The sequence below is a fragment of the Squalius cephalus genome (genome assembly GCF_949319135.1).
Source record: "Squalius cephalus genome assembly, chromosome: 18".
NCBI lineage: Eukaryota > Metazoa > Chordata > Actinopteri > Cypriniformes > Leuciscidae > Squalius > Squalius cephalus.
Genome location: NC_137139.1, coordinates 29,481,289 through 29,499,317, shown reverse-complemented (window position 1 = coordinate 29,499,317; position 18,029 = coordinate 29,481,289). Strand labels below are relative to the sequence as shown.

Genomic DNA, 18,029 nt, shown 5'->3' with positions numbered 1-18,029 from the left:
GCACACATGGCTCATTTCTTCATTCACTCTCTCTGTCACTTGCTCCCTCATTCCCTCTGCGGTCTCTCTTTGGGGTTTGACTCATCCTTCAGCCTCTCTCGTCCTTGTTTTCTCTCTCTCTGGGTAATCTCGGTCTCTCTGTGCCCCGCGCTGACGCTATGAGCTGTGAGATATGGCTCACGGTTATAGGCACAGCTATGGGTTGACCTACTTCTTGCTCTTCATCCCTGCAAGCACTTCTTTGACCTTCACATTCCCTTCTTCATCAGGCTCAAACATGCACACACAAGCACTCTATCATCTCAAATGAACATTGTATGTGTAGAAGTGAAGGTAAAAGGCCATATATGGAGCGTAGATATATATACAATGTTTAGAGAGAGAGAGAAAAGATGGTTGGCAGAGGGAGGAGATGAGGAATATGAGCATGACTGCGTCTGACAAACTGATAACAGAAAAGGGGAATTCAACTGAACAAGCACATTGTTGTGATCCGCACTATCAAATACTGAAACGCAACTTCTTTTCACTGTAGACACAGGCATGAGCAATTTCCTCCACACATTGTTTCTTTATTATGCAATAGTTCGCTCCAGTCTCTAATGTGATTGGCTGAGCGGCGTTCAAACAGCACTGGGACATTTCACTGTTAGTTGTTTGGGAGATGCTTTTATTAATGCCTGGTATTTTGACTCCTAAATTCTTGTTGTGTCTTCTTGTGACAAATTATCGCTCGCCGTCTATGATGTGTGTGATGTCATCGAGAAGGCGTAACTATCGACTGACAGGTGTTGTGAGCGTAAACAATGGCTACCGAAGAGGTGTGTTTTGCACTGGATGCCTTGTCATCAGAAAATCCCCCAAAAGAAAGAAAACCTGACAGTGGACATATTCCTAGATTGCACAAAGAGGACCGTATGGAATCCTCCAAAGAGAACTTGAGGTAAAATATTGTTTTTTATTTTTAGCCAGTAGTAAAAATAAATATAGCCTACTCGCCGGGTTGCTGAAGAGCCTGCACTATCGTTTTTCATTTTGTCATTGTAGTCCCTCGAGGAAACATCATAAAGGCTGGAGGACTGCCATAGCTTCACGAATCTTTCCTCCACTACAACAATATTATACCTATACCTTTCATTAAAGGGATAGTTCACTTTGAAATTAAATTTTGGTATGTTTTAGCTTACCTCAAGGGCATCCAAGATGTAGGTGTCTTTGTTTCCGCAGTAGTTTCAATTTTGATATTTTTAAGCCAAACCGTTCTTGTCTGTCAGTCATATAATGCAGGTCTATGGTCACCACCTCAAAGAGCATGCACAGAGAAGTCCAAATTAAACAATTCCCCATCGTAACTACACATTGATGGCCTAAGACACGAAACGAGCGGTTTGTGTGAGAAAACGAACAGTATTTATATCGTTTTTACCTCTTGTACACTTTCCGGCGCTTGCGCAGACTAAGCCAGAACGCGCGCACACGTCACACACCAGGAAGCGCGCGCGCCCTCAGATCACTTGGACGTGGTTGCGTAGAGGTAAAAACGATATAAATACTGTTCGTTTTCTCACACAAACCGCTCGTTTCGTGTCTTAGGCCATCAATGTGTACTTACGATGGGGAATTGTTTAATTTGGACTTCTCTGTGCATGCTCTTTCAGATAGTGACCATAGACCTGCATTATATGACTGACAGACAAGAACGGTTTGACTTAAAAATATCAAAATTGAAACTACCGCGGAAACAAAGACACCTACATCTTGGATGCCCTTGAGGTAAGCTAAAACATACCAAAATTTAATTTCAAAGTGAACTATCCCTTTAAGTATGGAAGAGCTGCAGTGCTCCTATTGGTCAATGTCACAGATGTGACGGAACCCGTCGTGGAAGACCGGGAAAAAATTAAACATGCCAGTCTTTCTGTCATGAAGCATCGCAGACGCGGCGTCGGTTGTCGTCAACTATGACACACTTCTATACGAGATAAATCGATCGATTCTTGCATCCTGACACACATTGTCGTTTACGAATCCCCACGACACCATACACCAAACGGATAGTGCCAAAATCGGGCTAAAATCATGTAGTCTGAACCGGGCATAAACAACAACTACTTTTTATCAGTTCCTCCATTCCCTGGCCCTGGGATGTCGAACTCATGACCTTGTGATTCCCTTGATTTCATTCTGACACCATTTTCCATTTATGGAAATTTCCGTTTGACCTATGAATCAATACTGTGTGACCAGACGTATGGTAAAAAAAAAAAGAGAAGTATATATTCTACTATATATAGTATTTTGAGCACTTCTTGCGTTGGTTTTTGCCTCTTCACGATGACTCGCTTAATCTAGTCCTAATTTGTAGGCCGCTTTGGACAAAAGCGTCTGCTAAATGACTAAATGTAAATGTAAATATATTCAACTGTAAACATAATTAAAAATGACAATTTAAGTAAACTAAAATGTTACAATTAATTTATTTTTTATTTTTTTATTTATAATAAAATGATACATTTATGTTATTAATAAACAAAACACATAAGTCATAAATAACTTAATAATAATAATAATAATATTTTCAATAGTAACAATAAGTAACAATACATTAATAATAAATTAAATAAACAAATACAAAATATAAAAAAATACAAATAAATAAATAAATAAATTAAATAAATAAATAAATAAAATAATTTGCGCTTGTAGTTGGTACTGTTCACAATCACCTTTGGTTGTCTCACTCTCTCTGACCAGGAAAGTTCCTCTCCTGTTCTCCAGACTCAAGAGGAGTCGCTCCGAGTCCCTGCGTGTGATTTTTCCAAAGTACCATCTGGACAGAGAGACGGAGAAAGAGAAAAAGAGAGAGAGGGTATTTAGAGGGAGTAATCACATGTAGCATTACATCAGAGACATGCAGCTGGCCAGAAATATATTATGATATTATTTATGCTAGTATGCAGACAGAAATGCGCATTTTCTATTGTGCATATATGTACACTACTACCATTCAAAAGTTTGGATTTTTTAAATGTTTTTGAAAACAGTATCTTATGCTCACCAAGGCTGCATTTATTTATATAGTAAAACAGTAATACTGTGAAATATTATTACGATTTAAACATATATAATACATATATACAGTAAATATATTTTAAAATGTAATTTATTCCTGTGATCAAAGCTGAATTTTCAGCATCATTACTCCAGTCTTCAGTGTCACATGATCCTTCAGAAATCACTAATATGATGATTTGCTGCTCAAGAAATATTTCTTATCATCATTGTTGAAAACAGTTGTGCTGCTTCATATTTTTGAGGAAACAGTCATGCATTTCAGTATACTTAGATGAATAGAAAGTAAAAAAATCAGCATATATCATTTCTAACATTATAAATGTCTTTACTGTCACATTTGATCAATTTAATGCATCCTTGCTGAATAAAAGTATTAATTTCTTTAAAAAAAACGTACACAAACTAAACTTTTGAACGGTAGTGTACATTTAATCATGGCAACACTGTTCTGAAATCATCTTTTTTGTAGAGTACGTTTTGGGCCTAAAATTATAACAGTCCTAATCTGAATTGTACTGCATGAAATATTGAACATTGATTCAGGTTGTAATATTCCCATTCCCATTCCTGGTTCCAGCAACAATAAAACAATGGTGTTTGGGATTCATGACTGACCCAGTGACATTTAGTGTCTATAAATCAGCTAGGTTTGTTGTTCGCCGCTCATGGCAGGCTCTCTCTCAGTCTTACCTTTTCTCCAGAGTCAATCTGAGATGACTGGCAAGGCAAGGGTGGAAAAATGAGTCATTATAGGTTTTCAAAAGAGTGCCTGTGTGTATTTGTTTAATGCGCCAGTCGACGGAGCAACAGCGCACGCGTGCGTGTGTGTGTGTGTGTGTGTGTCTCAGGAAATATTACGAGTTACATATGAACAGGACAGACAATATATGAGCTGCACGGGGCACATGTTGACGACTTTTACTCGTTCGAGAGGGAAAAGGTATTTTGGGCATGAGGTTTTTTCTTTCTAACTGATGAGATGGTGGAGAGACTCATAATGATGGAGGACAAGAGAGCAACCATGAAGGGAAAAATGAAGGACTCAGAGGTCAGACCGGAAGGATAGAGAGGGGCGAGTGTGAATCAGTTTGCTGGTAACATCACAAAGGTTGAGCTTCAAGTTAAAAAAAAAAACAGGAACTGAAATATTTCTGTACTAAAATATTCACAGTGTTTGCTAAGTGATGATTCATAAACACAGTTCTGTTGAGTCAGATTGTTTCCAACGAGGAACAAATTGCTCTCATGACTTGGTTCTTTTTAATGAATCAGATCAAGGACTCATAGATCAATCACTGAATCAGTCGGGCAGGTTAGAACATTAACATGTGATTCACTCCCATGTAGAGCTGCTTTAAAACTGAATTCTGCTATACTGATACTGTTATTGAACTGACTTCAGCTGACTAATTGAACGACTTCAGATTTTTTTAAGTCAACATTTATGTGATTAAAGTCGAGTCAACACTGACTAGTCGCTGATGATGTTAATAATGAACCAATAAGCCTGAACCTTGAGCCGAGACTCGAACGCGTGTTTCCTTGTGCACAGCTATGGCATTTGACACGGCGCTCCTACATAACAGCTTATTTTTATCAGTTCTTTCGTCTTTGGGTTGTTATATTTCTCAAAGCTTTCTGCTTATTCAAAATCAGATTCAGATAAAATAGCAAAGTAAAGATTACATTTATATGAATTCATTAGTGAGAGAGCGATTGCGTGTGAAATAATACTCCCTGGCAGCGTCTAGATATATGCTAGAACTTTTCAGTTTCTAAGTTATTTTATTGATAAATCACAGAACAGTGTTGACAATACATTTCTGCGAAACTGAATCTGCGAGCTACTGTCTGTATGTGTGTGCTTTACAATGCAGCAGCGCATTAGTTTTGCTTACGTCTACAATAAGCTGTTAAAAAAGTGCATTCACCCGATCAATTTTGAGCATCCAGATGGTATAATCAAACATATCTTGTGGAGCGCTCTCTGAGTATGCATTTATTTGCCATTTTAACTGTTGAAAACAGCGCGTAAAAGTGGAAGTCAAATATTTATTTTCCAGTTGCGCCCTCTATAGGCCATAATCAGCGACTAGTCGACATCAAGCTTAAAACGTCATGGCAGAGCATTAAAGTCGACAAGTCTGTGCAACTGATTCTGTTATTTTCCTATTCATCACTGTGAAGCTGCTTTGAAACCATCTGTATTGAATAAAGCCCTATATAAACTGATTATAAACCGAAATTAAACTGATTTGTCCAGCTATTGTTTTGTTTAGTAATATAAACGATTCCATTAACGATAAGGAACCAGAATAATTTCTGACATCACATCGAGGGGAAAAAAACAGAGGAGGCACGGGGAGGAGAACAGCAAAGAGAAAGAGGAGGAAGAGGATTTACTCTTCAGCCTGGATGGAATCAGACGGTGCCACATAATTGCTGGGAATGTATCCACTCTCTCCTGTCGTCAGCGAACGAGCCAGCCACCAGTCACCCTCCCTAAGACAGCAGAAAAAACACACATGCATAATACACCTGCAGTTTGACTCACATATTTGGTGCATATCTGGTGACACATTCATGATCTTCTTACCCGCCCAAAACACACACCCTGAGATTACATCTGTGGTATTATTCCTGCTTTATCATCCCTGAAACGAGGTATTAGAATGCAGACGAAGCTCTTCTAAAGACATTAACTACCTAAACATCCATTCAAAGGGATAGTTCACCCAAAAATAAACATTGTCATCATTTACTCGCCCTCAAGTTGTTCCAAACCCTTATGAATTACAAAAAAAAAAAAAAAAATCGTATTTTATTCTTAGTAAGTCATACAGTGTTTTCAACAACTCTAAAAAAAGAAAGTAACATTAAAAATGTCTTTACTGTAATTTTTTTTAAATCATTTTAATCCATTCTTGCTGAATAATTGTATTAATTTTATTACAAATCATTTTTCTGAAGCCATATAATAGCTTTGAGATATGACAGACATTTACGTTATTGTTCACGCCTACATATAATGCACAAGTTGTATGAACAACAGCTTTTTATTTGTCTTTTTGGGGCATATATTGGCACAATATGCTTTCATCATGCGTAAAAGAGCAGCGCAAACATTCATGAAAACATCTTTTGATTCCTATAAAGAAAGAAAATCATATGGGATTGGAATGACTGACTTTTTTCATTTTTGGGTGAATTATTTACTACAAAACTGGTAGATTTATCAAAAAATGAGTCATACGTCTGGGTTGTCTTAGAGGCTTGATGGGTTTTTAATAATAGATGGTGTGTTTTAGTGTGAGCAGTGGGGTGTTAGACTGTGACTCACTCCCTAAGCTAAAGTAATAAGACTTTATCCATCGCCAAGACATGCTGACCCGACACAAAACCTCTCCAGGTCTCTGAGCTACTGCTTGCTGCCGTTAAACATAATTAAAACATAACCGCACCAGTGAAAACAATGACATGTATACAGTACACAGATGGGCACATATTCATATTCATACAATGCAAATGTATTATTCATACGCAGGGTACCATTCAAAATTCAGATGTACAAAAGGGCATAAAACAGTGATTCTGATAAACAGGGTTTATGAGAAGAATAAACTGGATGAGGCGACTGTACGTTTGAGACAATAATTTAAGTACAAAGCGCTGATGGATAACGCTAAGGCTGCATCCCAATTCTTAAAGTCCGGTCACATTGGCGAAATTTCGCATGCAAAAAAGATCCATTGAATATTCCCAGTAGTGTAGAAATACAAACAAATTTGATATCTCCGTGCAGAAATGTTTCGCTTTTGCGTGGCTTCCTATTAAAATGACCAATAAAATCATTTATGGAGTGAGAATTAGAACTAGCAAGTTAGTCAAACATAGCCAATAGCCTTTAGTTTAGATTTTTACTTTTAATTTATCTAAATGCTACTGCTATCTTAACATTATTGTTTTTAATGATATTAATTTAATGACCACATGAAATAAAAATGACAGTTTTAGTGCATTTTAGTCCAAGTCTGTTAGCTCTGAGGCCATTTCTATGCTAGCGTACGCTTAGAATAGCATATATGCACAGAAAAAGCTTTAACACACATGCGAATTAATCATCCATGGAATGAGAATGAGAACTATTAAGTTAGTTAAACTAAAGGCTATTGGCTATGTTCATTGAGCTAAATGCTACTGCTATCTTAACATTATTGTTTTTAATGATATTAATTTAATGACCACATGAAATCAAACTGTGACAAAGTCTGTTAACTTTGAGGCCATTTATATGTTAACGTACTCTTAGCATAGCATATATGCACTAAAAAAACGTTTAAAACTCATCCGCATTTAGTCACTATGCACATTTAGTCTTTTAATTTGTGGGCCGTACACAGATTTCTGTCCAATAAAATGATCTCTGGAATGAGAATCAAAACTAACAAGTTAGCTAAACTGAAACCGTAGCTATTAGTCTATATTTTTACTGTTAATTTAGCTAAATGCTAATGTTATCTTAACATTTTTGCTTTTAGGTTCATTCATTTAATGACCCCATGAAATCAAAATCTGAATTTAGTAGGTTTTAGTGCAAGTCTGTTCGACTTTATATTTAGTTTATATTTTACTATTTAAAAAAAAGAAGGGTCATGTAGATGTTCCCGTGACAACTTCCTGTTTAAACAGGAAATATGTCAACACAGGATAGAAAATTGTATATTTGACATATTATTTTCATCGTTCAATGATTTGGGATGAACTGACCTATTCTAGCAATGCAGATAACATGAAAATTGGCATGCAGCCTAAACAAATGTAAAGGAAAAAATCGACAATGCACTAAAGGACCAACCACAAAGTCAATGTGAAGGACAAATGTAAAATGGTTGTGAGTGAGCCAGTTATGAGGATATGTGACACTATTTATGGACCACTTCCACAATCTCTAGAAAGTCAGGACAAATCTCAGGTGGACAAGCAAATGGTGAAATGACACACATACACAAACACACGCATTGAAAATGGACATGGAAAGCTGAAAGCAAGAGCAACTTTACCAACCTGGGGTTCAACTTTCTCCTACATAAACGATTGAGAGCGTGTAGAGGAAAAACACAGAGGAGACGTGAAGTGTTTTGGACATTAAAAGCAAACAGCAGAAGCTACAAACATCCCACATAGCCTCAAAAATTGATTGAAGGTCAAATCGCAGCAATGACGCACTGAAAACAAAGCTTTTATCCAACTTGTCTGTGAAGTACTAAAAATGTGGAAAACAATTACTGAAATGTGCATTTGATTATCTCTAAATGTGTACTGACACATGACTCTGAAGGTCCCAGCATAAGCCGGAGCAGCTTAGAGATTTGGTTAAAAAGCTTAGATTACTCTATTATCAGTGGCTTCTGGGATGGGTAATGGGCAGCAGTGGGGATTGGTTACGGTTTAAAGGGTGAATCTCACCTCGTGCCTAGGTTTCTGTTCAAAATCCCCATAATTGGTCTTAACTACAAAACTATTTTGGTAAACTGTTGTAGGGTGTGTTCACACATTTGTAGTGCGGTTCTATTGGTTTGCTTAGCATTCACACTGTCATTTTTAACACTGAACCTAGAGATAAAAAAAGAGGCTTTTATGACATATTTGTGATGAGAAAAAACATAGTCTTTTTAGGGTCTTGTGACATCATGTCCTGTTTTTGGTTCGTTTAGTTGTCTTTGCACCGTGTTGCGCTCATATTTCAGTTGAACCACAACCAGTTCGTTTGGAAGTGGACCGAGACCCATTTTTCAGTCTGTTTGGTTCACACCAGGGTTCAGACGGAGCGTTCACACTTATTCAAATAAACCGCACAAGTTCATTTTAATCAAACCAAAATCTGCCAAGTGTGAACACACCCTTAATGTTTAAAAAACTGATTTATTTTTATTACAAACGATTGTAAGAACTACATGATGCTGATTTAAGTTTCACAAATTTAAGAACACATAAAATGTATCATCGAGTCTGATATGACTGAAAGTTATTACCCCAGTTCATTAAGTGAATCATATGCTAATTTGCATTAGATTAATTCAGTGAATGATTTATCAGAATGATTCAAACTGAATATCTGTGAGTCCTATTATGCAATTTATAAAAACATTGGTCATTATTTCATTTTAATATCATGAAATATATATCTCTTTTATTGATTCGGGGTTTAAATATGACCCGGACAAGGTCTGTTTTGAAGGATTCACCCACATACTACACTGTGTTCGGACTGACATAAAAAGAAAATCACCAGGTCCGCTTTGTGCTGAAACCAGAGGATGTTACTGAGAGTGTTTTTTTTTTCTTCTTTCTTCTCTTAACGGTAGCGCTGTACACTGAAATAAGGAAGTGAACCGCAGGTGTAGAAAGGAAGGAAAATGCTCCCTTTGGTCCGGGAGGGGAAGTGGAGGTAAAGACGTGCAGCTGAGCTTTTCTTGTGCACAGGAAGACCAAAAAAGGAATCCAGAGAACAAAAAGCCGTCATCTCCCACAAATGCAGCGCCTTCAGAGGGAGCCAGTTCCTATGGTTACCGAAGAGGAAGAGGAGGGGGGGCTACATGTGCTGGGAGGGGGGGGGGGGACAGCCAGAACAGCCAGAGCCCAGACAGATGAGAGACATGTGCGTGTGTGTGTGGATGTCTGCCTCGGTGGGTGTGTCTATCGCCCCCGGGAGCCCTGTTATTTTTGCGCGAGTATGTTTGTGCGTTTCCCTCTTACGTGTTATTGACAATCTGGAGTCGTTCTCCTTTCCTGAATGACAAATCGGAGGCGGTTCGTGACTCGTAGTCATACAAAGCCACAAACGTGGTCACGCCGCCTATGGAAAAATACAAGAGACAAACATAGACTGTTATCTTGATGCATCCAATTTAAAAAAAACTTCTGCAGGGAAATTTCATCAACATAAGTAAATAATGCAATGTTTGGTTGCTAATGGAAATGGGCATCCAAAAATAGTCTAGACTTGCAGAGTCAGATTTGTGACTATCAGCATAAAAGACTGTGGTGACTAAGGATGCATTTAAGTGACCTAAATCCAATTTTTTCCTCACATGTGGCACAAATCAGATATAACCCAGGAGAACGTCTGAAAAAGCGACGGTGGCGAATGACGCCAACCGTGATCACATGACCCTTTTCAATGGAGGACGAAGGCTCAACCCAATGTTTTGCTGAACTTTAAAGATGGTGCGGAAAGTAATAGCTCATATAATCATTTCATCTGCGTCCATTGCAATTCGTGCAATACCACTATTGTACAGAAAATACTGAATAATTTAGATTAATACAGTGAAAAATGCACAATGTTCATAAACTTTGTGGCCAAAATTTCAATCCATTAAAAAGTAAAAAAGTACTACTTATGTAAATGGACAAACTGCAGGAAATCCATTCAAGTAGTTTTCCGCAGAAATTGTATCACGTTTTCACGTGGACCGACAAAACCTGTGCATCTTGACTCTAAGAGACTCGCCAGCCAATCAGAGCGGAGCTTGGGAGTTAGGGAAATCCTTTGCTATATTTGTTTGAGTATGCATCAGACTGTCCATTAACGGTCTGATGTGGCCTTACAGGAAAACTGTGACTGTCATTAATGAAATTTTAACTCAGTTAATTCATTAAAAATTGATTGCACCAGCTATAATTGTATACATGATGAGCCTGATTTACATTGACAGTAGGCGTGATGAAAAGCAGTATTGTGAATAAGATGCATTTTTCCTGTACCAAAGTAGTGCAACTGTTTAGTCAATTCACCCTCAGACTTCTTGGCCCATTTCCTTTAACACTTTAATACTGAAAGTCACCAAAAGCAGAACCGTAATAATGACACATTGCATGCCGGATCAGACAGAGGTGTGTTACCCGCTAGCATGCCGCCCCTGTTAGGAGATGTGATGGTAGTGGAGATCACTCCTCCAAACAGCGCCTGCTCTGCGTTGATCATGGGCTGGGTGCCGCGTCTGCTACCGTCCACCGGAGGACTTCGGTTGGGGGTGAAGGATGATGGGTTGGGACTAGAGTGGTGTCCTCCGGTGCCATCGTCCAGACTCCGGGAGCGCTGGCTGAGCTCTTTGGGTTTACTCTTGGCTCCGCCCATGGCCTAGGCCTGAAAAGACACAGAGCTTTCAGATCATGATTTTACCCCAAACACCTTACTAGACGCTTAATTCTAGAGTAATTTAAATTAGTTTATAAAAAATTCAAAATAGAAATCAAATCTGTATATATGCAAATTTGAATATATAAATGTATGTAAATCCGAATATATAGTTATAACTACATATTTGGATTTACATTTATATTGTCATGATTTACATACATTATAGATACAAGACTAAAATGTATAGAAAAAAAAAAAATTATATATATAGAAATTGGAAATGGGCATCCAAAAATAGTCTAGACTTGCAGAGTATATAAATATAAAAAAATAATGTGTAGATACAGTATATATATATATAATGTATATGTATTTAAATGTGTGTGTATATATATATATATATATATATATATATATATATATATATATATAGAGACATACATATACATATATATACACACACATATATATACACACACACACACATATATATATATATATAAATACATAATTACATTATATATACCGGTAACTGTATCTACACACAATATATCTATATCAGACTTATAAGCCTGAATATATAAATGTAAAACCGAAAATATAGTTATAACTCTGAATATACAGTATTAATGTAAATCTGAATATATAGTCATAAGTCAAAAAATATTTACAAATCCTGATTATATAAATTCATATATTGTCAGCTTAGGGGCTGAATATTAGCACAGGATTGTAGGTACTGCACATCATTTTACTGAGGAAACCTGGGGATATACTGTACTTACTCAATTAAAAATGTTCAGGTTCATGAATCTTTTTTTTTTTTTTTCAGTATCTGAACCTACAACAACCAGTCTACATTTTTAACCACCAGCCCACACTGCCTGTAACTATTACATTCATGAATTGCAGGGTTTCGTGTTATATATATATAAATATATTAAAAATTATGTTGTTCAGAAAAGTAACTTTCATCTAATTTGTAACATTAAAACACTTCAAACGAATATTTGACCCCCTCTTTTTCCAGCGCTGTCGCTAGAGACCAGCCTGTTTTCATGATTTATGTATGAACCATGAATTATTAACCAACTATGCACGCAAGCAATATTCTGTTATTCCTTAAGTAACACAAATAAACAGTGATACTGGTGCGCTAAAATATCTTTATCTAGAGAGATAATCAGTGTTAAACCGTAATCTCATTACTGAACTCTTCAACCATATATTGGAATTCTGGTCGTTTTAATGAACTAGATTTTCACATCTATTTTCATCATTTTTCTTAAAAAAAAAAAAAAAAAGTGTTTGTTGAGCATCAAAACTCACTTAGCCATGATGCTAAGGTGTTCTGGATAGTTTCAAAATGTGTTTTTAGAAGAAATAAGAATCAATGAGAAGAAAAAAAAATGGATGGGCCTTGATTTTTTTATCACAAATTGGTGATCGGACCTTGAAAATGTTTCAGCGATTAGATTTTGATTAAATATTACAAAGACTAATTGTTAATGCAATAACATGCCCTGATGGGTCTCAATAACACCAGGAATGCATATGCAAAATGCACTTCCATACTTGCCATTAGGGGTTCTGCCTAAGCAAGCAGCACTAATAAAAAAAGTCAGAGATTCCTAAAAGCGAGTAAAAAAAAAAACACACAAAAAAAAATTTTAAAGAATGCCTTGCATGTGAATGTCATTTTATCACAGTCATATTTGATCAAAGTGAAACATTACAGAAACCGAGTGGCCGCAGTTTGTGCGCCCCACAGAAGCCCGAGGTTGTGTTTAGTGCACTTTAACCTCACTTTAGACGACTACAGGAGCGCTCAGCTGTTTCCTCTCACATACCAGTGACAGCCGCTGCAATACGATCCTCCCGGACCCCCCAACACACTCACACATTCTTCCACATGTCATACTGTCTGTCTGCCAGCACAGACACACACATTCTTTGGGGGACAGACAGAGACGATTTCCCATCCACCCACACAAACCTCACTCAGCACACACTTCTTTCCAGTCCTTAGCTCTCTGTAAACGTTCCTCGCCCGTGCAGAACAAGCCCCCGCTTGCCCACGGGATGATAAATTCTCCACAACGAAAGACTCTTTTCCTAGAAAGCCCGGAGGACTGGCAGCTCATGGCGAAGGGTCTCTTAGAGGAGCTGTGACAGGCCCGGTGGAGGGGAACTAATCTCAGCAGAGCAGTGTGAATGAGGGGTCAGGGAGCGGCCGAGGGTCCTGGAGCCCTGCGGGAGCGGAGCCGTCGCAGAGGAGCTTTCATTAGAGAGACCTGCGCTCTTCAGGTTCACTGGCAGTGCCATGTTATTTTTTCATGACAGAAGGCCTGTCCACATCGATTCTAATGGCATACAATATTCTATACAGTATTCACAAACAAATTCTCATGTAAACCTGAAGCTTTTTCTTCACTCCTTGAAAAAAAAAAAAGCATTGGAATGAAATGTTCAGCTTGACGCTGATCAGAGCAAAAAGAAAAACAGATTACAGACTGAAATTGCAAAACAAAAGAAAATCAAAACATAACATAACATAAGAACAAAAGAAAAGACTAAAACAACTTCCGAAACAAAAACAAAACTAGAAACGAAATAAAAACAAAACCCAAGACAAAAAACATCAAACAAAATAAAAACAAAACAAAGAATAGGCTATAAGAAAAAACAAAACGACAAAAGAAAACACAAAACAACTAAATGAAACTAAAAGAAAAAAAAGGGAAAAACAACCTAAAAACCCGAAAAGATAAAAATACAAAAAAAAAAAAAAAAAAAAGTAAAAGGAAAAGCAACAAAAATAAAGAGAGCAAAAAATCAAATAAAAATACTCAGCCAAATTGTGTCACATTAGGTCAGACAGACTTAATGTGAATATTCATAGAGATTTCATTCAATTATTTGTTCTTGTCAAGAATAAACCGGCATAAATACGGCATATCTGATAGTTTGGCTTTACAAAAATCCTCTTTTATAAACCAATTAGGCCCTATTCCTGCCAAAAATGCAATCTGTGTTAGAAAACGGCTGTAATGCATGATTGTTTTGAGTCACTGTGAAAAGTTGTTTAAGAAAACTGAAAGAGAGAGAAACAACAGCTTATTAGTATGTAGGCTATGTCCTCAACCATATGGGCTCCAGATTACATAAATGTTTCATTTATGGGTGCTACTGTCCCGGTGTATTTCATTCAGTGTCAAGGGAAAACTAGCATCCTGCAATAACAAGGATGTCTTGTTAATGTCCAATTAATGGAGCTCTAACTGTAAGTAGCAGGATGAATTTACTGACACGTTTGATAACACTAAACCACAATGAGATGAATCAGGGTGAACTCTGGGTAATCAAAGAGCAGCTCATGCCTCACTAATGTCCAGCCACAATAAAAACGGTCATTAAAAGCAAAGGCCCAGACATTACAAATAAAGGCAAATCTAATTTCCCACGCGAGGTGTGAATGTTTGGCTCTGTTTAATGCGGTCTCCATGCCCAAGGCCACAGTCGTGTCCGGGAACGACCTTATTGAGGTTCGAAATGTGACGAATGATCATCGGAAGAAGGATTCTGGCATTATGTAAAGCATCATTGATCTATGGCAAACAACAACTGGGAACAGGACGTTCATTCACTGACTTATGTCAATGGCTTATGAGGTCTAGCTGACGGATAGAGTCATAGGAACAAATGCAGAATTGAAAGGGCTATTTGAGCAATAAAACCACACAACAACAAAACTGATTCTGCATTAAAAATGACAGAAAGGTTAATAAAAGTATATTTTGTACATTTTCTGAAAAACGATTAGTGAATGCCAAGGCATTGCTTTAAAGGGTGTTCTACTTACTGGTCTAAGTTGGGGGGTGGGGGGGGGGTGGGGGGGGGGGGGGAGCCCAACTATTAGTCTGAATGCTTAGAAAAGTAATAAGGCATCAATATTATTCATAAGCAAAGCAATATTGGTAATGTTTGCCATAGCCATATCACCCTGTGGTCCAAGACTGGTTGCCCAGTCCAAGCTAAGCAGGGTTGGGCCTGGTCAGTACCTGGATAGGAGACCTTCTGGGAAAACTAGGTTGCTGTTGGAAGGGGTGTTAGTGAATGATTCCCTCATCTGGCCTCCTAATAATCCACATCCACTGACTTGGCTCGATCACTCTCTCTCCTCTCCACCGATAGCTGGTATGTGGTGAACTAACTGGTACGTCATATGGTTGATGAGAGACCCCCGATATGACTGTAGGCACTTCAGGTGTACAGTACTACATAGTAAAGTGTCTCATTCATTCATGTTTGACTCAGCAACATCATTAATTACAAAATTCATCAACAACATTTTTGATAAATCTCTCCATATTTGAAAGATGAGCAGACAGGCTTTCTTCTGGATATTGCTTAAGCCTCAAACATATCTCGAGCACTGGTAAATCTGAGATTAGACCAGGGAATCATCCAATTTAATCCAAACACAAATTAGGACGTGATTTCTATCCCACTGCGCCCAGGACAGGGTGTTAGATTTCTGTGGCGCACCAATTAAAGGACTGGGTAAAAACAAACTTGCATTTAACTTCGCCTCAGGCAAACTAAACCACATCTCAAATAAATTGGTTAGCTGTATGTGACAGCATAGCGTTGGGTTTCGGTGCTTTAATTGGTTAATTTAACTATGGTGGTCTATCAACTAAAATGAAAAAAAATAAAATAAAAACACCTTGACATTTTATAGAATAGTTGTATGCAGCTTTCCTGTAGCTCAAACATTAGAGCGTCGGCGCTTGCAACGCCAAGGCAAGAACTGATAAGAATGTAAATGTGTACCTTGAAATGCAACGCGAGTCGCTTTGGATGAAAGCGTCTGCCAAATGCATAAATGTAAATGTAAATGTATGTTCACCCTCGAATAAGCACCGGATTAATTATCTTACAATATGAGATGAAATGTAAATTATTAAGGGCATAGTACATATCTGTCTGTCTACTGATCCACACACAGACACAAAAAATTTTTTTTTACGTTATATTAAAAAAATCTTAAAAGTGTGTGTATCTCTATATTTTTGTGGCAAAACATGCCCTAAAAATAATCCCTTACATGGGAACAAAAGCTAAATCACACACACCACGGCTGTGAGAAGGGCTGCTCATGTCACATGTGTAAACGGGGTGAGAGGCTGTTATCTAACAGCTGAGGAGATTCCGACGGATCGGATGAACTGGAGACGCCCCATCCCCCTCAGCGTTACGGAGACAGGCTCTGATTTCTATGGGAAGGCAGAGGATTGATTCTTGAGCGGTGTGAGAGACAGATGGCTCAGAGAGGAGTACAGCTATAGCGGAGGGGTCAGTGCGTGGGGGTGGAGGGTCGATATTCCCCCTCCGGACTCGTCTGTGCACCGAAGATCAGCTGGGGTGCTTAGCCTAGCCCATTTCAACCGGGGCTAGCTAGTACACGTACATGCTGTACAGTTATGCACAACCACAAACACACGTGAAGTTACAGAGACATGACTGGTGGCAGATTCAGGCATACAAAAGTAGTATACATGCCTGAACGTGTGCCTCACACTCACACACACACGTCTACTTGTCTAAATGGGAACACTCCATAGAAGTACTGGTTTTTATATTGTACAAACTGTATCTTCAGTCACTTTACACTAACCCTGCCCCTAAACCTACTCATCACACAAAACTTTATGCATTTTTACATTTTTTTAAAAACTTTTAATTACTTTATTTTTTTTTATACCAAATGAGGGCGGTTTTTGGAGATTCTGGTCACTTCTGGGTACAAATTTGTCCCCAAAATATAGTTAAGTAGGTACACACACACACACACACCTATATATGTTATCTTCCTGATTACTGTAACCCATTATTTTTCAGTCATGTGAAAAAAAGCCCAACTGGGGCTCCTTCAGTTGGATAAAACAAAAGCGTCCATTGTTCTCAACCCATCAAGCCTTGCAATCTGGAGTGTGTGATACTGCAACTATTCACTTGTCTGTTGCTACGCAGCCAGCGATAATTCCTCTTTTTCTGACAAACCAGAACCAAAACCACTGCTAAATTACATTCAAGCATCAATATCCTCCAAAACCCCAGCAGAAACATGAAACGTCACAAACATTCCCATCATTCAGACTGGGTTAGCTGTCAGCTAACGTGTGAACGTTCTCGCCCCGGGACGCCCGAGGATGAGGAAAACACCTGCAGACAGCGAGCGAGGAAGAGTCCAACCCGTGATGAAAGGCTTCAGATTCGCTTAATTATGCAGGAGGAAAGCCAGAGGATCATGAATCCCACATACTTCCCAGGGGTTTGAGCAAAACAGGAATTACAACTCAGTTTTTTCTGTTGACACATCTTGTTCATGAGATCTTATTCTCCTTTCTTTCATCAGACGAAGGGGCTGTGATTTGTGGTGTAGGGGTGAAGCATGATAAAAACCTGTTGACAAAAATAACTAAATAAAGCACTGGATTTCCTATTTATTGTGCATCATAATGCTATTTCATTTATAGTGTAAACTAGTGTGTATGCAAATCATAATGGCTACAATTAGGCCTAGTCAAAAGCTTTATTAAAGGCTTTTATCCAAAGTGACTTTCACATGGTTCTCCAATGCAATTATGCTATGGAGCGAAGCATAAGGCTGTATTGTTATTGTTATTTTAGTATTATTTATACACTATTATAGCAATTATTAATATTTTTAACTAGCTTTTATTGTTATGTTTTCAATTTTCAGTTTTATTAATTTTGCTGTTTATCTTTTTTTTAGGGCTGTCAA

At 37.9% G+C, this 18,029-nt stretch overlaps 1 protein-coding gene across 2 annotated transcripts in view; it reads right to left on the bottom strand.

Moving 5' to 3' along the window:
* src (v-src avian sarcoma (Schmidt-Ruppin A-2) viral oncogene homolog) overlaps positions 1 to 18,029 on the bottom strand; it is a 49,734-nt gene that overhangs the window by 9,411 nt on the left and 22,294 nt on the right. Inside the window, exons 2-6 of one of the 2 annotated variants that reach the window (XM_079849938.1) lie at positions 10,981 to 11,224; positions 9,832 to 9,931; positions 8,140 to 8,157; positions 5,479 to 5,577; positions 2,727 to 2,830 (exon numbers count right to left, since the gene is read on the bottom strand). In XM_079849938.1, the coding sequence (XP_079706064.1) occupies positions 2,727 to 2,830; positions 5,479 to 5,577; positions 8,140 to 8,157; positions 9,832 to 9,931; positions 10,981 to 11,215 (556 nt within the window). In that variant the 5' untranslated portion in view covers positions 11,216 to 11,224. The remainder of the gene's footprint in view (positions 1 to 2,726; positions 2,831 to 5,478; positions 5,578 to 8,139; positions 8,158 to 9,831; positions 9,932 to 10,980; positions 11,225 to 18,029) is intronic. The other variant, XM_079849939.1, reaches the window with a different exon arrangement.